The following is a 20,682-nucleotide window of genomic DNA, read 5'->3' as shown; positions in this document are numbered from 1 at the left end:
CTGGTGAGAGTACTTGAAAGGAGATCCCCACCTGCCCCGTATACCTTGGGGACTACGAGTTCAGCTGTGCTTCGAGCCTCCGAGAAAACTCCGCGCCAGCATGGCCCCGAAAAGTACCAAGTTCCAGCCCATCCCGGCATCAGAAGAGCCGATGTCCGAGGAAACCGATCCGGACTACATGTGCGGAATCTTCAGTTACCGGCCGCATTGGATGCAGAGATTCGCAAAGACTCACTACTTCCTCGTCTGCTACATCGTTTACGGTGTGTGCCAGGGGGCTCTCAAGGCCTACCTCAACGGGTGCATCTCCACCATAGAGAGGAAGTTCGCGCTGTCTGGTAAAATGTTCAGCGTCATACTGATCGCGGACAACGTGAGTTCACTTTTCGCCAGCCTGCTCATCGGCTACTACGCTCGCAAGGTCAGCAGGCCAAAGATGATAGCTTTCGCTGTCTTTATGAGTGTCGCGGGGTGTTTTCTAGCCGCGTTACCGTATTTCGTCTACGGGCCAGGCTTAGTTGGTGACGTTCAGAAGGCGATGAGTGACGAATCGGCTTCTGAGTTGAGCACGGTTTCTAAAAAGGAGTTTTGCACTCGGGAACACGGGGAAGAAAGTTCTGCGGGCCATGACGAGTCGCCAGCCGTCACAGCCATCCTCGCAGTGTGCATCCTGTTCGTAGCGAATTTCTTGAATGGCTTCGGAGGTGCTGCTTTCTACATATCCGGCACGACATACACGGACGACAACGCCAAGAAGATCGACTCAACAGTCTATTTCAGTAAGTTATTTTGCATGAGTGCCGCTACTTTCTGTGTTATTTTCCAGTTGTGTCATTCGTACTAAAAATCATAATCATGCTTAATTATGCAAGCACTCTAGACGGCGCAGCGGAACGAAGTGAAAAAAAAAATGTCGACAGCTTTGTCACAAGTCAGAATAATTTCATAAGCACTGTGCGAGAACGATCCCGCACTGTTTTGACGAACACAAGAAATTAAAGAAAGCGTCAATACAACAAAATTGGTTGTTCCTTTTACCGCGGTTGCATTCATATGGTAAAGCAATAATCTCATATGCCGTTCATGTGGTGTCAACGTATGAAAAATTTCAAAATATGCTATGTCTTTTCATTCCAGGTCTTGTTTTCTCCCTAAGGTTCCTTGGACCTATGCTTGGCTACGTTATGGCATCTGTCTGTCTAGGGATTTACGAGTCTCCGTTCGGTGAGTGCTGTATGATCTGCAAAATTTGCACATCTTATGAGCACAGGAAGAAGTGATTTCAAAGATGTATTCAAAGTGGCTGAAGAAAAGCTATTATAAAGTAAAGAAATAAGAGAATGAATGAATGAATGAATGAATGAATGAATGAATGAATGAATGAATGAATGAATGAATGAGGAAGTTTTGTTAGGCTGCTGACTTATTTTTGCGGTGTGTTTAAACGAGTACAAACTGACAATTCTGTTACAGTTCTGTTACAAGGATATACAATTTTGGGCATTGCATTCTCATTATTTTTGCAGAAACCCCGAGCATCACAACAAAGCATCCCAGCTGGATTGGAGCGTGGTGGCTCGGCTTCATTATATGGGGCATAACGCTCGCTTTTATGTCACTGCCCATGGCTCTTTTTCCGAAGCACATAAGGAGGCAATCATTCTCGCTCGATAAAGAGCAACTCGAGAACTTCGCTGCCGATACTCTGAAGGACAAACTGACCAGCGATTTAAAAGGTACAGTGGCGCTCACGCAGAAGTCCAAAGAGGAAGGTTAAGTTAACCGTAACCTTCTTTCATTACAGAGTAGGCTTAAAATATTCCGTCACAAGTTTTTTCACAAGATTCATCATAATCTGACTACATACACTTCAGCGCTAATTACACCAGCTTTGCGCATTTCCCTCGTCTTGATAATTGACCATAACCCTAAAGTAGAACCACCGTTCTCATGCACTGAGCTAAATCGTTTTCCATTTTTACGTTTGGCCACCAAGGAAAGGAATCAGCTACCGAAAAAAAAAATGTCGAAACTACAAAGCCTGAAAAGTTTGTTGCGCGTTCAGGATTTTTTACGAGCTGGTACATCACAGGATTAGAAAGTGTGCATTTTTATTCCTATCTTGAACCTTACGTTACTAGGCTTTACTGAGTGTTCACCAGCGGATAAAGGACGGTTAACTTTTATAACTGTTTCTTTTATTTTTTCACTTTATCTGCCTATATAGAAGTGTGGATGTTCTTGTACTTTGTAATATTTAATCTTCTTTTGTTGTGTATCGTCGTCCACGAGTGCACCGTACTGATGGGCGAAGTTTCATTGTCAAGGTAGGCAAGAAGCAGGCTTTGAGGACCAGGTAGGGGGAGACTATGGCATAGACTCTAGGAATAGCACGGGGGAGTTATTAGTAGAGTCGCAGAGAGAAATACTTTAAGGCTCATGAATACTTTCTTACCCAAACGAGAGGACAGAAAGTGGACATGGAAGAGCTTCATTGATGAGACTAAAAATGAAATAGACTTCGTACTGTTCACTCACACTGCCATCATGCAAGATGTGGCGATCCTCGGAAAGATGCGTTTTAGTGACCATAGGTTGGTAAGGTCACGAATTAGCCTACACTTGGAGAGGGAGTGGGAGAAAGTATTGAGGCGGAAACGCATCAATGAGTTAGCAGTAAGAGGGAAAGTAGAAGTATTCAGGAACACGTTGCAGAACATATATTCAGCTTTAACTGAGGACGACGACAATAATGTTCACGCAATGAACGATGATTTCAGAGCTATCATAACGGAGGGCACAGTAGAAGTGGGCGGTAGGATGATTAGACAGGAGACCAGCAAGCCCTCTCAGGAGACAAAAGATCTGCCTAAAAAACACCAAAACATGAAAGCCTCTGAAACGACTGAAAGGATAGAACTAGCAGAGCTATCAAATGTAATCAATAAGCGCAAGGTAACCGGCATAAGTAAGTTTAATTTAAATAGAATCAAGCCTGCTCTAAAGAACGGAGTCGCCTGAGGAAACCAGGCGCAGACTAAACTCAGATGTGTGCGTTAAGCGACAAAGAGGGCGATTTCACTAGCAATATGGGTAACAGTTAATGTCGCCGAAGAGTTGTACACAAATTTGTTTGGCAGCCAATGTAATTAGACGAAATGAGAGAGGCAGTAGCGCACAGCAATGGGACATCCCACCACTAACGAAAAAGGATGTAAAGAAATCATTCGGAGCAATGCAAAGGGAGAAAGCAGCTGGTGAGAATCAGGTAACAGGAGATATTTCGAAGGATGGAGGGGAGATTGCGCTAAGAAAACTGACCACCCTGTACACGCAATGCCTTGTGACTTCGTCCGGACGTCAAGGACTTGAAGAATTACAGTCTGATCTGCTTAGGACCGTTGCCAACAAAGTATTTACGAATGTAATCGCTAATAGATTCAAGACAACCTTAGACTTCAATCAACCAAATGTTCAGGCACGCTTTCGTGAAGGCTACTCCACAATAGAACGCATTCCCACCATCAATAAAGTGATTGAGAAGTGCGCAAAATATAACCAATCCCTGTGGTATATAGCCTTCATAGATTACGAGAAAGCATGCAACTGAGTATAAACCTCAGCAGTGATGCAGGCATTGTGGAATGAGTGTGTAGATGAGACTTATGTAAAAATACTGGGAGATATCTATAACAGATGCACAGCTACCATCGTGATCGTCATCAGCCTGACGACGCCCACTGCAGGGCAAAGGCCTCCCATATATCTCGCTAATTTACCCGGTCCTGTGCCAGCTTAACCAAACGCAGCAAGTAAATTTGGTGTTTGTTGAGCTGCTTAAGTACTTGCTGCTTCTTCCCCTTTTCTGAACAGAATTCAGACAGGCTTTGGGGAGGCTGTGCAAGAATCCTGTACTCATGTGGAAGATAGCGACCATGATGTTTGCGTTCAACGGTATTGGAGGCTATATCACCATGTTCCCCAAGTATGTTGAGATACACTACCGAGTGTCGGCCTCGAACGCTAGCCTCTTCACAGGTACGTAAAATTTGGTCTCCTTGTTGCCAAGCAGCTGGAAGCAAGCGTTAATCATCGTAGAAAAGCAATATCGATGACAGCTTACAGTCTTGTTTGATAGCCATAGTCTGGTTTCTTCCCAATATAGCCAGACAAAATTTTGTTAAGCTAGACTTTAATAAATATGTTTGGCTAGTATCCAGCTAATGGGAAAACGTGAGAAAGCCATGCATTGCCTCTGCAAGCGCATATTTTAAAATTGCTATTGCATCAGGAACTTTGCCAGTCTCCAAAGTGCAGTAGGCTTCAGGGAAAATATGAACTGCCGTGAGAATATCTTGACTTAGAGTCGGAAATTCGCAATACAGTTTTAGAACACGGTACACTTTATTAAGTGAGCGAAAAAAATTCGCTGCGAGTTTTATGCGTCGCCAGGGCACTCATTTAAACATGACGAAAGCGTATCGAGTCGGCTTGTCACACTGAATTTGCCTGTAATGTAGCCTTAAAAAGCAGATCCGAGGGTTTTTCGATGTCACCATATTCTAATAAAACTTATACAGTAGGGTTTTCTGTCGTTCCTGATTACGACTTCCACTCTGTATGGCAGCTATGCGACATTTAATTCCGCCCCGAATCGTTTTTGAAGTTTGCCTATTCTTAACTTTCTTAAGTTTGCATTAACTCAGACGGTTTATACTGGCAACACTGCATTTTCAAAGTTACAAATATTTCCCGCACGTTAATAGCCACTCCCTGCTGCGATAACAAAACTGTTATAATTGTATTACGTTGTGTCAAGCATTTTAAGAAAGGACTCATCGTTTTCAATCGCTTTTTCAGTCATTTAACGTGCGTACGAGTGTTTTTCTAGTAATGCTTGTGACGTCAACGCTGCGTCATGCGAAGCACTACTTCTGGCCACGGACTGAGATTCGGTTTCCGTTTACTGTTGCCACTGTTTTGAAAAGGTTCCATACGGTATTTCGGGGAGAAAAACGGTTGTTTGTGGTGGAGAGTGCGTACTATAAGCAAGGTGGTGTAGCTATTCACTCGAAACGTTCAACAAACCTCTGCAGTTGCCCTTTAATCGCATTCTGTTCGGGAGGAGACAGCTCGACTGAAGGAGGCAGGTTGGCTCAGTTCATTCTGCAAAGCTCGTATATACGCTACCACGTCAGAGTGCCTGGTTGGCGAGAGGTGAGAGCATATACACGAAGCTGATCGTTGCAGACGCGGTCGCACCTCCGAGATCAGGGTTGCACAAGGGATCTCGGGGGCCCCATTCACCGTGGTCGCATTGCACGTCCTGATGCTTGATACCGCTGCGGTCTCTACTCGAGTTACTTGTCTGTACCGTGTTCGTTAAATCTGGCGCGATCTTCGAGTCTGAGTGACCTTCCTCTAACCGACGCCCTACTACACCAAGTGACTGTCGACATATATGAACTAGCAAAGGAAACAGTCGCGATTATTCTGCAAAGTACCAAACGAACTGCGTCACACGAATTTGTTACTTACAGACAAAAGCCCTGGTGTACAAAGGCTGACCGTTGAAAATAAAAAAAGAACTACTACTCGTCTGGTTGCGCACAACTTAAAAGTGGGAACGAAACTTCGATTGTAGCGTACGCCAGCACACGCGCACACACATACACACATATGCAGGAAACACTGTTAGAACCTCCTCAAGGTTAGCCCTGAGGAGGTTCGAACAGTTTGCCCTCAGGAGCTAGGTTCAGTGTTTTCACGGTTGTTGTGTTCAATAAAATTTTAAGGCGAAAGTGTTATTTCTCTCATCAGTTCGCCGAAAGTGTCAATTCGCAGGAAGTGCCCGCCTTACCTGTCAATCAAATGACGCCATCAAAACTAAAATAAATAATAAAAATAAAACAATAGAAACGCATCATAAGTGAATGAAAAATAAGAATAAATCAATAAAAATGAAATAAAAGTGAAAATTTCGAAATTAAAAAAATAAAGTGAAAGTAAAAATAAGAAAAAATTAAAAATCAAATAAGATAAACCAAAATTTAAGAAATGAGAAAACAAAGACAGCCGAAAAAACAAAAAGTACAACGCGTACTGCCGCCGTGGAAAAAAAACTCCCGTTCTAGAAAGTTCCGTGCTTTCGCATACCTGCAGGTAAACACAGTAAAATTGAAAATTGGCTTTTGAGGGAAGGAAATGGCGCAGTAACTGTCTCACGTATCTCGGTGGACACCCGAACGGCGCCGTAACAGACTTAAGCGCCCTCAGAAATTTTCGGAGGACGTGCATGTTTGATTAATAGCCTGTACTTTCTGAAGCACTTGGCCATTGCTCCCGATCGAGGCACTCCACACCGTCAGTGATAGAACAGTCACCGCTCACCCAGTGTGTTGAGTCTACTGCTTGTAGGGTAGTAGGTCAGGAACCGGCCCAAGTCGCAGACGAGCAAGTGATTGCAATGCTGAAGCCAATCGACAATGACATGCGTGTGCTGCTTTCCAGCTTGCACATTCCAGCTGCACAGAATGCACTGCAGATGCTGGATTTGTTGAATCCAGTACTTGCAGCTGTACAATAGCTGGCACAACGCATCCTCGAGCTTCATAGTTCCGAGAAGTCGGGATGTGTTACGTTGTCATCAACATTATCCGCCGCAACGGCTAGCAACCTTTCCGCACACTAGAGCGTCGGCGCTGCCTGTCTGCCTGGTATCAGTGATAGAGGACTGCAGATCTGTTCTACTCATGTCGCAGTGTTCGGCAACCTTCAAGGTGTGCAGGCTACTGATGCGGTGGCCTGTGACTTTCAGTGCGCTTGTCATTGTTTGTCATGCTAGATACCGACCACATTGCTCTAATTCCTATTCTTTTACGCCCCCCTCATACCTCTCCCCAGTGCAGGGTAGCCAACAGGAACATTCTTCTGCCTAACCTCCCTGCCTTTCCTCTACCACTTTTCTCTCTCTCTCGCTTAACGGAAACTATCAGTCAATAAAGATGCTCCCTATCTCGTGTTCCAATAGGTCCTACAAAATTATTGGCTATGATGGTCGGACTCTTTCTTGGAGGCCTCATGATCCGATTCCTAAAACCAAAGGCACGCACAATAGGCCTCATGGAAGCAGCCGCCGACTTTGTTGAAATAAGCTTCCTGGTAGCCGGCATGTTGCTGTCTTGTTCTGGATGGCAGCTTGCCGGAACCAGCAGGCTCGCTTCTGGCAGGTAAGAGCCCTTCTGTGTAACAGCAGTATAATGAGAGTGCACTTGTATATAAGAGAGGCACTTATTGCCAACGATAATGTTTGTTTTAATCCGAGACTGTTTTCTTGCCTACCAATAAGGTCATTCAAAAGCTTCCTCATATTCCACACGTATTTCTAATTAATTCATTAACGTAATGTCTTGGGTTTGAAGATGACAGCGTTACACGCACAAATCTACAATATTGCGATAAATGTTTTATTTGGAATACGACCGAAACTTACAAGTCTTGTCAAGAAACATTAAATAACTGGCAGGAACCGTCCCATGTGTTATTGTCGTATGCAGTGCATAGCGAGGACCGAATCGAAGGTCTTTAACTCGAGTATATCAACTAAGGATGTCACCTGTTGGACGTGAGATTGTTCCGCGATTTTATTGTCAGAGCAGTGCTACTGTAACGCACCGGAGCTCTGTAGTATCTGTTGAAGCCTCCAGCCCCAGCGAGAAGCCTGCATCTCCACCCTACGGAAGCACCGCCCACTAGCTACCTCACCCCCGCCCCTTCCTAGCCAGGGGACTGCTCAACCACTCCCCACTACCCTCAAATCACCATCCCACCCCACTAGTACAGCCACCTTCACCCACCAGAAGCGCCACTCACCACCCACCTACACAACTGCACTGTAAACACGAATACGCCTATATGGGTGTAACAGGGAGTAAGTCTTCCTCTATTGCACTGCCTTTTGTAAAAAAGAGTGCGTTAGACGATATCTTTCTCCCTTTAAACTCCATTCTCTTTAAGTGTATACCCTCCAGAAACACCACCAACCCTCACCCTGCATAAGGGCTGCACCTATTAGAAGCCCATGCAGCAGCGGAAGGAAAAAGCAACGGCGAAATCTAATTCAAACTCTTAATGGGGAAGCCAGCTGCCTTCCACAAACACTGCCCACCGGCCACATCACTACCTCACCTACACCCTTCCCTTAGACAGGTGTTTGCTCATCAGCCCACCGCAACCCCCAAACAAACTTCGCCCACCTTATCCCACCACAAATAATCCGCCGCGTGTGTGAAGCCTCGGCTTAGAGTAAAAGCATCGCAGTAATCATCGAGGGTAAATACAACTGCTTTAGCAGAATTGCGTCTGGTCGTTCCACTGTCTGGTCGTTCCATGTTTTTTTTTCTACTTGCTATGAGAGATAGCCGCAAGTCTCGGTTACAAGCAAACCATACGAGTCATTTATTTTTGACATCCGTCACTCGATATGTTCGTGTCTAGTGGTCGCGTTTTAATCTTCCCTATCTTCTGCAGCGAATGCTCTCGTATAGCTTTGTTTAGCCCTGGATTCTAACATGGAATCTACAGCGTTAGCCGCAGGACCTTAATGACTTAACCAAATAATTTAATTTACTTTTGTTAATGAGATTGAATTTCATTCAGGGTAATTTATTTCAATCCAATTCACTTGCCTCCTGCCAACCGTTGTAGGTGGCAAAGTAGAGGGAGGGAAATCCTCCTCTCCATGTTTGGGGGATAAAAAGGAAGAGGGCAAGTGCGTGAGCGAAGAGAGAGGGAGGGTCTTAGGCAACGGGTGGCGAGATCAGTTTTCGCTGATTCGCATGAGAACAGCTAGGCTCTCCCTTGTGGGTCACGGTGTAGATTCCACGGCCAAATGCTGGGCTTAATGGATAAACCTAAGCTATAACAGCTTTCGCTGATTAATGTCTTAGTCGGCAAGTTTAGTTTTAGAGTTGTTTTCATTTTTTTTTTGTGTATCCAAAGGCATACACATCGACAATCTGGTTAAAAAACTTGCAAAATGCACACGCATGCTATACACAGTCAGCTCTTTACTACCTCTGAGTGTTAGACTTTTAGTGTATAATGCACTATTTATATCTAACCTTTGATATTGTCATCAGGTGTGTGGTACAAAAACATGTTCAAGTACACATAGGTTACAGAAAATACAGAAAAACGTCATTCATATCATTGCGAATGCCCCGTTTACTGCTCACACTCAACCTATTTTCGCATAATTAAAAAAAAAACTCCAATTAATGACCTATATAATTTATTCCTAACTAAACGATATGAAAGAAAACGGAAAAATCACGACGCATTCTTTGATGGCACAGCTAACTTACGGCCTAAAGCTAATTACTACCCAACAAGTAACAACGACGTCTGGTATGTGCCATCCTTTCGTACTAATTACGGTCGTCAAATGCTCCGATATATAATTCTAACTCTTCTTAATCGGCGCAATGAGCCCTGAGGACCTAATGATACGTTTTTTTTTCTTACTGAAAGTTTACTCCTCCTTTCTCCCTTTTTCTCTTATTGTTATTCTTCGTTTTGCATTCTTCATGAGCGTTTCGTGTTAATTCTGCCGACTTGACTTATTTATTATTGCGAGAGGATGTTCACTAATTTTTTATTGAATATAATGTTTGCCTATGCACTGTAGCCTTTTTCTTTTTATTGTTCTGACCGTGTTCTGTTGCTGCCGGTTTTTATGTACGGGGGTGCGCCCCTCTGTCAAGCCAGTCATAGGCCTTTTGGGTGCACTCCTAACATCCCTGATGTTTAAATAAAGGTATTTGTATCTGTTTTTGAAAGAAAATGTGATAGATGCCAATATGGCGGTAACTTCTTTATGTTTCAGTTTGTCTATAATTAATCCCTGCAACCAGGAGTGCGGTTGCACGGGAACATCCTTCCAGCCTGTCTGCCACGTTTCGGAAAATGCCACCTACTTTTCACCCTGCGCAGCTGGCTGCTCTGACGTAGGAAACGTAAGTAGAAAAGTCATCTTATCACGGTGTTTTTCGTGTAGGCTAGACAAGATAAAAACATCTCCTGTAAACTCCACGCTGCTTTCCTAGTGACACCTCGTATACATCGGATCTTGCGCTCAGACCGTCTACACAACCACGGCCACTCGAGCCCGGATCACGTCTCTTGCGAGAGAATTACACCCGGACGTCACTTGCGTCGTCACTATAGCAACGTGGCTCTCTGGGCTGCCTAGCGTTCGAAGGCGTCGATACAAGGCCGCGGCAGACGCCTCCGGTAACGGGCTCCAGAAGGGGATCTCACACTCGTGTTTTGATAACCGCGCAACGACTTGTGCTGAGGCGAGCGCCGAGCCTCTGTCTCATGCAAGGCATTGTCATCGAGTGTGCGTGCTACTCGACTCGCTTGACTGATAAGCGGGGCGGCTAGATAGTTCAACCGCCGGCCAGACGTTCACACTCAATGACTTGGAAGGCTGCCGTTTGCGATAACTGCTCTTTTCTTCGGCCGGGAAAGTCTTCGCGTGCTGGCTTCCTTACATGCATCTTTGAAATCACAGCTTTCTAGAGGATGTTAAATCTTCCGTTCCCTTATAAAGAATCAGTTCATTCTGTAGCGCCATTTTATGGCCCCAATCCTTCGCGTCCAAAGAGGCGCCACTTGCTGGGAAGCCGAATATTTTCCACGGACTTTCCTAGACTTACCTAGACGCAAAAAAAGGCGCCACCATCTATCTGTGCGAGTTTCTTACACAGTACTTTATCCAACGCGAGAATGACGGGAAACACTGCTTTTGTATTTGGCTTGGCTAGTGTTGGCGGCCGAGATCGTAGATTCTGCCTATAGGGATCGGCACCTTTGTCGCGGTGCTCTCCACTGTGCGCGTATTGAAATCTTTTTTATGCGTTTTTCATTCCTTTTAAAAATAGTCACCGCAAGTGAAAGATCGTTGCTAGGATGGCATGCAAAACATTCACAGTGTTTTTACAGCCCAACAATAGCCAAAGCCAAATATGAAACCACAACTTCCCAGTATTCTTGCGTCTCTCTATGCTAGATTAACTACCGCAGCGCCACTTTTCCCTCCAGGTAACTTTTAGAAGCTCTATGGTATTTAACGTCCCGAAACATCACGGGTGGCCCGGCCAACTCCGAAGTGGAGGCCCTCCCGATCAATCTCCCCAATCTGGGAGGAGGAGGGGGGGGGGGGGGGAACGTAACACCCCGAACGTATATCTTGGTTACTCTCGCGAATTATCGAGGAGCACACGAGACTCCTTGAACAAGTACTATGAATGCTAGAACAAAGCAAAACCTTCATCGCAGACTGAAACTGACTAACTGGATATGCTCCGATCGGCACGCTGCCTTCCGGTCGCAGCGCTAACCAGCATTTACTTCGTGGGAATTCACTAATTTGACTCCCTAGATTCTCGGCCGGTGTTCTTGCGCAACAAAAAACTTGAAAAGCTCATTATTGCGAATGCATTAGATGCCTCATCGATACAAAAATCCGGCATCGCCGAAAAAGTGGCCGCGTTCGAAAACTCGCGACTGGTTCAAGCGGCGCGATGTCATCAGCAGCGAGAAAAATACGAAATGTTTACCAGTAATGGTTTGGTTTGGTTTGGTTTATGGGGCTTGACGTTCCAGTGCGACATAGGCTATGGGGGTTCCGCATTGGAAAGCTCCGGATAATTTCCACCTCCTGGAGTTCTTGAAAGTGCACTTACATCGCACAGTACACTGATTCTTGGTATTTCACCTCCATCGAAATGCGACAGTCGCGGCCGGTATCGAACCCGCGTCTTTCGAGTCGGCAGCCCAGTACCATACCCACTATTAACCAGTAATAGTCAGCACTGGTAATTACAACTACACTGACTACAAAGCAATAAAATAGAACTAGATTTGAATTGGAATATAATTAGAATTTAATTAGAATAAAGCTTTAAAATAATTGCTTTCGCATTACTCGCGCGTAGTTCCCTAAACGTACCCGCCGGTAATTTTATGCATAGAATTACGCACACCCGGGAACTTATGCATGAAATGAAAACGACACAGTGGGTGGGCGTACTGAAAAAAAAACGACATTTGCAGCATTGTGAAAATGAACACTTGCTGCGCCTTACAATCTCTTGTTGTGTGGGCATAAAAGCACAATATTAATTGAGTTATAATTGAGGCGGCACACAATCAATATCATTGGTCAAAACACAAACGCATACAGTGCATACAAGAAACACAAACATACATTTGTAAAAGGAAAGGGCACTCAACGAGAAAATTGCACTATAATTGTAGAATGGGTACAACATAAAAATGATAAGAATCATGATACATATGCAACATAATACACTAAATCAGAGTTTTTTCCTCATTTTTCTCCTTTCCTCTTCCCCTTCAAGCACAGAAAGATTCTCGATGGCAACCGCAGCTGCGAAAGATTGTCGCTTGATGGCGGCTTCTGACTGTCGGCTAAACGGGAATCCTGTTTTGCGCAGGGCACAATGCATTGCAGCTGTCTGATAGGAAACAACAGCAGCGAAGAAGCCGTGGTGAAGGATGGATTCTGCGAGTTCGGCTGCGACAGCCTGTACATCCTGGTTGCGCTGACGAGCATCAGCAAACTGGTGGCGCAACTCCCCAGGGTCGGCGGAATGATCGTCAGCCTCAGGTCAGCTTTTTATCGCCAACTTTCGCAATTGATGCCGACCTGAATGCTTAGACGTCAAGCCTGAAACATTTGTTTTGAACTGAAAAAAAAAAAAATAGTTCCTGCAAATATTGATTTTAAAGTTCGTAGAGCTGAGGAGAGATGATATATCACTTCGCCTTGCTTTGTAAGTGCAGTATCATAGATAAGAACCAAGGAAATGCGTATCTAAGTCCAATCCTTCTTCTACGACTTGTTGGCAGCTTTTATATGAGGTGTCTGTTTGCGTTGCGCAGAGGCGCAACAAACGCCTCTGACTTTTTCATAGTGACTTCAATTTCCTGCTACTCTCTTTTCTCTTCCATTTTTTTATGACCTAATCTCTTTCCCCCCGTGCCGTGTAGCAAATAGGTTATTCGTCCGGTTACCTTCCCTGCCTTTCCTCTTCCTCCTCCTCCTACTGCACCTCTGCGCTTTACCCTATCATTACCAGATTCCCTTGAGCTTCGTCCCACTTATATCTCGCTGCACATCGTGTTACACATCTTCTTGGGTCTCCATCTGGGCCTGTTCTCACTAACATCCCGTTTCATAACCTTCTTTTCAGTGTATTCGTCGCGTTTCCTCGTTACATGATCGAACTATCACAACCTTCCGTCTTGAATTTTTGGTACATCGATCTGTGATTTTTTGGTACATTTTTGGTATATTTTTGGTACATCGATCTATGATTCCACGTATGTGGTCGTTCCCGACTCAGTACTATTTTATCACTCCGCACATCCATCAATGCATTTTTCATCTTTAACGCACTGGCCATCTTTAACGGTTTCGCTTAAGTTCTATACAGCACTGCTAGCCTCAGTACTGTTCTATAGAGCTGACCCTTCGGCTTGAAAGGATATTCTTGTCACCTAGTACACCTGAAACAACCTTGCACATCTTACATCCTGTTTGGTTTCTACTGGGACTGCGTGTCGGCCTCTCCATCGGTTGTCGAGCCAAGGTACTTGAAATGCCAAGGTACTTGTTCTTCTGATTAGGGTGTCTTGTAGTCTTAGTTCTTGGCACGCAAGGTTTCTTAGATTACAAGATATGTGCTCTGTATTGCTTCTCCTGATTCTCATACCCAGTTCTTCTAGCGTTTCCCTCCAGACTTTGCTTTGCGCCTTTACTCTTCTTGGTCCTTGAACACATGCAGTGCGATACCATCAGCATACAGGATACTCCAAGGTATTTCTTCTCTGACCTGCTCTGTGAGGATCGGCACCCACTTGTATAGTGAAGACGTAAAGGTTCTGTGCAGAACCCTGGTGCAGGCCCACTGCACGTTTTGCGGCCTAGATTTATTGAAGGCAGTTTTGCGCCTTTAACTAACCTGCTGGTTCGTTCCCGCCATGCCCATCAGCGCATAAAAAGTATTGCTACACATAATACGTTCTATGTTACTACTTGAATGTGAGTCGAACCTCGTTATAACGAAACGGTTTCTAGCGAAACAATGGATATAACGAAGGAATGACAATTCACCTCGGAGGCTCTGTCAAAACTGGCTGTAACGAAGTTACGGCTATGACGGAGCAATCGCCGGGTCCCTTCAGCTTCGTTATCACAAGGTTCAACTGTAGTTGGTTATTAATGAAGTTATTCACGAATGTCTGCTTTTGTCCCAGATGTGTAGACCCGGCGGACAAGGGCCTTGCAGTGGGATTGATAGGAGCAGCCTTCAACTTGCTAGGTTGGTGCCTTTTGTTGATCGTTCGCGGCAATGATGCGCGGGGCATATAAAAGTTGCACAGATGTATTCACCGTGCCTTTTAGAACTTGTGCTTAAAGGAAAGAACCCGATAAGCTGCCAGTGCTTACCAAGAATACCTAATGTTGGCACTAACTTCTCATTGCAGTTTTGTGTGCGTCTTTTGACTGCTTGAAACTGATGGCTTCAAAATCTTAGCCGAAGAGAAGTCTGGCACTCTAGTCGAAAAAAAAAAAATTCACGGCCTATACGACCGCTTCCAGAGAGGGTGATATGTCCCATTCATTTCGAACCAAGGTGGAGACACAAGAAAAAAAATTCTATATGACATGCGGAAGTGAAGTAGGTGACATAAAAGAATATTTTATATGACCTGTCGAAGTGAAGTAGGCGCCATAAAGCAGCAAAAAGGAAACATGGGCGGCTCAGTGGATTTTTTTTCTGGCTCGAAATCCATGTTTAGCGCTCTTTGAGAGGTCGTAATGCTTTCGTATAGACTACCTATCAAACAGGGCGCATTTATGAGCAACTCTTGAAAGTGCGGTCCCATTTGCTTTTCTTTAACTTTTTCACCAGAAAAATGACGCCCGATGACAGGCAAGCGCCGGCGCGAGCAGCATTATTGCATGGCTTTACTTGCGCTATGGCCGCCGTTGCAGTGACTGGAGAACTTTTGGGACCGATGATGCAAACCACATTGCATTGCTGGCTTCAACTTAGAAAAGAAAAAAGCCTCAGAAGAAAACGTTAGAGCTGTCAGTAGAGATAGGAGTATGTGTAATAATTAAGGGAGTTAGTTGTAAAAATTGAATAATTAACTTGGCTACCGGAGGGGATGGGCGATAAACTCAAATTAATAATGGCGATGGAATAGCGCAAGGGACGATACACAGGAAGAAACAAAGAAATACACACACGGGCCCTGTGTATCGTCCCTTGCGCTGTTCCATCACCATGCAAAAGGGCCAACTAGCCCGGCAACTCACTCTTCTGAAATTAATAAGCTTTATGTTGCCGGCAGAAAGCGCAAATAGTTTTCGTTGCGTTTATGTTTCCAGCAGGATTCCTGCGGTTTGAAGAGGGTGCGAAATTCGAAGCGTTCGCGAGAAGAGCCTTGATTTAAACGTCTCGCTCCAGGGGGCGTTAGCATACAATATTTTGCATGTAGACTCCCCAGGGTTTTTCATGATGCGGCCCAGTGCGCACAGCTGCGCCCGCTATCAGAGCGCGCGAATGGCCTATATTCCCTTCTCCGATGTCTCACAAGTTTCTTTCATAGCGCACACAGCGGTAACAAAAATATGATATCGGGAATATGCATTTGTCTTTCTTGCAGGGCGCTTTAGGTCCTTTCGTTTAAAGCTTGTGCGTGGTTCTAGCGGTTAGAAGCTGTGCAAGGTTTTTAAATTTTTAATGCAGAAAACACGAAGTAAGGTTAGCGCCATTTTGCTGAAGCGACCGCCCTTTCAAAATCGCTTCCAGAAACTGTACCTAATTTTAAGGCGAAAGCCGTTACTGGCTCATGCTCCGTCTTTCCGTCCGTTACGCTCTGGCCTCCGAGATCACCATCCCGCTAAAGCGGGCGGGTGCTATCGCAGGCCATGTTGCGCTATTTGTAGTTCACTGCGCTTGCGCGAGGTGCCGCCACCGGCGCGCGCCGCGCGTCCGCGCCAGACTCCTCGTAGCTGTCGGCCGAGTCGGGTGCCGGGCATCCTCCCTCCTAGCGCTCGCTTCAATGGAGTCTCATAATGCGGGCAAACAGCTTAACCACACATCAGTGACACAAGCAGTAACACCGCGCTAAAGGCTTTCGCCTGACCGCATTTTAGGTCAACAAAGCGTCCCCCTGAATGTTTTTTTAGCTATTCTTGGATAGTTCCCTGTATCCACTACACAGGGTGATCCAGATGTCACAGAAAAAAATAAATATTCATTAGTTTGAAAGAAAAAAAAGAAACTTGGACGACACTTAACCTACCATTCAGAGTACAATGCGAGAGCATTAGAGATTCCTACCGCGCAAGTACTTCATCTCTTTCATAGATCGCAAATAGTACTCATACCGCTACTGGCGCAGTGGTACGGGAGTTAAGCGACGTGCCACTGCTCCGGCAGGTGGCTGTTGCAAACACTGCCACCGGAAAGTCTTGTGAGACCCAGGTTTCTCCTCCTGAGCTGCCATAAGGCTCATTTATGCGCAGATAGTTCTTCGGGACGCTGTCATGGTGGGAAGGTGGCAACTGCATTGAATTTGTTTGAATTAATTGAATTGCTTTCTGCCATGGTGGGCAGTTTGCCACCTGCCCACCGCGGCTGGTTGGCTACCTGCTTTTCCGAGGTACGGACGGACGGATACCGGCTTTTCTCGTGAAATGCACCTGTAATGCTATCGCAATAAAATAACAGCAGCAACGCGATACGCTTTTAAATTTCCGTTGATGCGCAGACAAACATAGCATTTTTTTTTCATAACGAGAAATTTATTGCCACATTTGGTTGTGCGACACCACTGGACGAAATACCGGCGCAACAGAAGCGCCACCTTTTGGTGGTGAATGCACCTATACGGGCAATAAAAGTTGGAAGGGGGGGGACACACTTAAGCGCCGCCTTTAAGACTATGACGCGACGGCGGTTCTTCTTGTCTGCGCAGACAAGTACACTGCTTCTTCTTTCACAGTGAGAATCAGTATGGGAAAGACCGCATGATATACACATATAAAGCCCCGCTCTAACCAAGCCGTACGCACGTGCCTGAATGACGCAGCGGTATCGTGTCTTATTTGCAACTCGAGGGTCTGGAGTTCGATTCCTGAGTAGGCGACATAGGCGCGGTTACTAGGAACAAAGCGTTGGGCCTGCGGCATAGTTGCTTGAGAGGCGGCGCTTGTAACGTTCGTCTTCGTCTGCCCCGTTTTTATATGAGGTTGAGGAGAAAGGAGCACAGGTGCCTGAAAGTCATTCCACGTGTAAACGAAGGACTGCAAGAGAAAATATTTCGTTATCTTAATCGAAAACATCTTGTGCGGAAGTCCGTCTGGTTGGCTTCATGAGATAGTTGAGAAAACTGACGGAAACCAATATTTTATCTTTGTCCAACGTTTGCCCTGAACAAGGGACCGAGTTGGTCCCGAAACGTTGGGCAAAGATAAAATATTGGTTGGCACCAGTTTTCTCTCATTTCGTTTTCTTCTGATACGCAGCAGCACCGCGAACGGAGGGGACCTTGACGACTGTTATATGCTCTCTACAAGTGTAATTCTATATACAATAAAAAGTACCGATCACTCTCATACTTTGGTGTAGATGTATGCGCTCCTGTGCATTTCCGGAATAAGTGGCGCTTAGACATAAAATCCGGGTGAATATAGCCTTCGTACCAAAGAAGAGACTTGTTCGAATGTTCGCTCCATGGAAGTTTATCGCCGCAATAAAAGCGTCACCATAATCCTTGCTATCGAAGGTATCGAGAGATTACACCACGTGCTCCTGACAAGGAAGCCAGCCTTGCCTCGCAGCCGAGCAAGCCTCATCGGGTCACTCGAGTGCTCCGATTGCTTGGCGCCCTTCACAAAGTGTTTACATTGGCGTGTGGGTTAAGCCTCTGTTTACCTGCCCAGCGGCCATACCGTATCCGCTCATCTACTCGGCGTTGTTCGACGCCACCTGCCTGGTGTGGGACGAGCGAGGCGGCCACCGGGGAAGCTGCTCCTTCTACGACGCCGACAAGCTGCGGCTCATCTTCCACGGCGTCACCATAGCGTTCCTGAGCCTGAGCCTGGTCAGCAACCTCGTCATGGCCTACTACAGCAAGCGCGTCAAAAACCTGTACGGCGAGGCGGACGCACGGGCCGAGGAGTCCGCGGCTGCGGCTTCCCTGTGGGACGACAACTGCCTGCGAATGGTCGACCTGGACGACGACGCCATGCGGAAAATGACTTCCGAAGGCGAAAAGCCGGTCCACTAGAAACTTCACTGATGCATTGTTTTCTGTTCAGTCAAATCTCAACTCCTGCTCTGTGACGCTTTTTTTTTTTTTGCCTGAGGGAATCTGTGATGATGGAAATGCACAGCATGAAATTGGCGAAGGAAATACATGACAATACTGTGCCAATTAATCTTTGCGAGTTCAGTATTTCGCGAATTCAGTTAACTTCACAGTTTAGGAATATTTCCCGGCAGCTAAATTTTGTGGACAGAGGTGGTAGTTTTTATAATCACTCTTCTCCAAAAGTCTGCAAGTTTCAAGGCGCAATGCGGCTTATCGTTAACCTTCGCGAAACCGACCGCGGCAGAAAGCACACTGTTCCTGAAAGAGGACATTTTAAGGAAAATATTGGAGAACCACAGTTAAAATATGCAGAAATAATTCATGAAACGAAGTGAAAAGGCTAAAATATCGATTTCTACATAAACTAAGCTCTCTCACGCGGAGAATACCGAATATGACTGGCAGAAAGCCAGTAACTCTTTTGGCAAAATTTTTAGTGCTTCGCAAGTTTGCAGAGCTTTCAGAGATGGGGTGAGAACCTTGCATAAAAAGGCATTTCATGTTGTACAATTGCAGTAGCTCAATATTTTGCCCAAAGAATCGCGGGACCAATTTTTCGCGAGTTATTTGGGCTTCGCGAAAAACTCGCAAAACAATCCTCAAGAAATTTCATGCATTTTATGGTACTAGGGAGTGAGTTGAAAAATTGCATGCATTTTATGAAACTGGGGAGTGAGTTGAAAAAAAGGACGTAAAGAACGCACCAATCAGTCGCTTCCGGGGTGTGGTACGTAGGAGCATAGTTTGCTAACGGCACATAAGGGGCACTCAGGGAAATTGATGATTTACGCTAATCGATAACTGTTCGGGAACGATACAGCATTTTTCTACGCGAGATTACTGTGTGCTGACAAAACCGCGAACAATACCACGTTTCCATCTTCTCTACAACCACACTCAACACGTCTGAAGTTACGTCATTTTATGGCGTATAAACCTCCGTTCTCTTGGCGTACCGGAAAAAAATTGAACAAAAACAAAACCGCTCCGCTTGCTGATCACACGTCTATTTGTTACAAGAATTATCAAAAGATGGCGGCACCATACTACTCACCATCCTTTATGTTGTGAAACGTAGCGGCCTCACTGTTTGTAAAGGGTTCAAATAACCCCAAGAGCTTCTGCTAGGCTCGTGCTTCTGAAGTTCTGAGATCAGCGCCCTCACGTAGGAAGGGCCAACTGGGTGGCACCCTTGTATCTTGACAACGCTCCACGACGTCGTCAGTAGCTGCCCATTATGACAGTGTTGCTCGCGAATGCAATTACTCATTCGATCGTAAGAAGTGAATAACTGACCAAGCACAGTCACCGGAATTCACCATGGACGTCGCTAAAGCCTTTTGCTCTTACATTTTCTGGCTTCTTCAAGCTCTGTTCTCGGTAAAAATAACATATTTCCCTTTTTGGGATAATAGCCACTCTGCCTAGCTGGACTATGCCTTCCCCTTTAGAGTCCTGTTAAAAGCTGTGGATCGGCACGGGTATATTTAATGTCATGGTGCAGTCGCTACTGAAAATGAAGTGGCAAGCAATTTATCAAGCCTCCCAACTGGCTCGTATTGGTGTGAAGGAGACCTTGAATACACTCTCCTCGCCCAAGGCTGTGCGGTTGATTTTAACTCACATTCATCGTTTTTAACTGCGCACAATAGGATATAGCTCTGCTCTGACCTTCGTTTTTCTTTGTGCTATGTTTTTCACGGTCTTGAACTTAATAGAGGAACACTGAGAGCAGTTCCATCCAATTTTTGTTCATAGAAAAAAATCGATTCTATGGCCGTTTTGTAGCCATAGCTACATTACGGTAGCATTCTGAGCCTTCGGCGTGGCGGCGCCGCCACGCTGTCACGTGGTTGGCAACGTGATGCGGAGCACCTGCCGGTGGCGCGGCACCGTGGCTGATCACGTGGTTCGTCACGTGGTTGGTCACGTGACCAAGTTCCACTCGGCCAGCTGTAGCTATCGCGTCACATCAGGTTTAACCAGAGCTAAACCACCGCCATTTTTTTTTGTTTCTGGCTGTTACGTGACGGACAAAAAAAATGCATTTATAGCTGTGAAAATGAATTTGATATTTTCTCGCCCCTCGATTCAAACTTGTTACGTCTACAGCAAAAGGAACTCCGTGATCCCCACAGCTAAGTGAATAAGTGTTTAGCCTAAAATCAGAGATCCGTGCCAAAACAAATTAGACAAAGC

At 45.5% G+C, this 20,682-nt stretch overlaps 1 protein-coding gene across 1 annotated transcript; it reads left to right on the top strand.

Moving 5' to 3' along the window:
* The first annotated feature begins 1 nt into the window (after window position 1).
* Window positions 2-19,129, top strand: LOC144098727 (solute carrier organic anion transporter family member 74D-like). Its single transcript, XM_077631565.1, has 9 exons — window positions 2-779; window positions 1,138-1,224; window positions 1,527-1,736; window positions 3,874-4,038; window positions 7,031-7,229; window positions 9,887-10,016; window positions 12,525-12,697; window positions 14,350-14,414; window positions 18,053-19,129. The coding sequence occupies exons 1-9, from the start codon at window positions 101-103 to the stop codon at window positions 18,397-18,399; spliced, it is 2,055 nt and encodes a 684-aa protein (XP_077487691.1). The 5' UTR covers window positions 2-100; the 3' UTR covers window positions 18,400-19,129.
* Window positions 19,130-20,682: the final 1,553 nt, after the last annotated feature.

The sequence above is a fragment of the Amblyomma americanum genome, chromosome 7, assembly GCF_052857255.1.
Source record: "Amblyomma americanum isolate KBUSLIRL-KWMA chromosome 7, ASM5285725v1, whole genome shotgun sequence".
Classification (NCBI taxonomy): domain Eukaryota; kingdom Metazoa; phylum Arthropoda; class Arachnida; order Ixodida; family Ixodidae; genus Amblyomma; species Amblyomma americanum.
Note: the sequence above shows the minus strand (reverse complement) of the source record. Positions and strands in the feature narration are given on the sequence as shown.

Coding starts and splice junctions, on each gene's coding strand:
- LOC144098727 (XM_077631565.1), top strand. CDS start 101: ATGGCCCCGAAAAGTACCAAGTTCCAGCCCATCCCGGCATCAGAAGAG. Junction 1,737..3,873: donor ACTGACCAGCGATTTAAAAG/GTACAGTGGCGC, acceptor TTTTCTGAACAG/AATTCAGACAGGCTTTGGGG. Junction 4,039..7,030: donor GAACGCTAGCCTCTTCACAG/GTACGTAAAATT, acceptor GTGTTCCAATAG/GTCCTACAAAATTATTGGCT.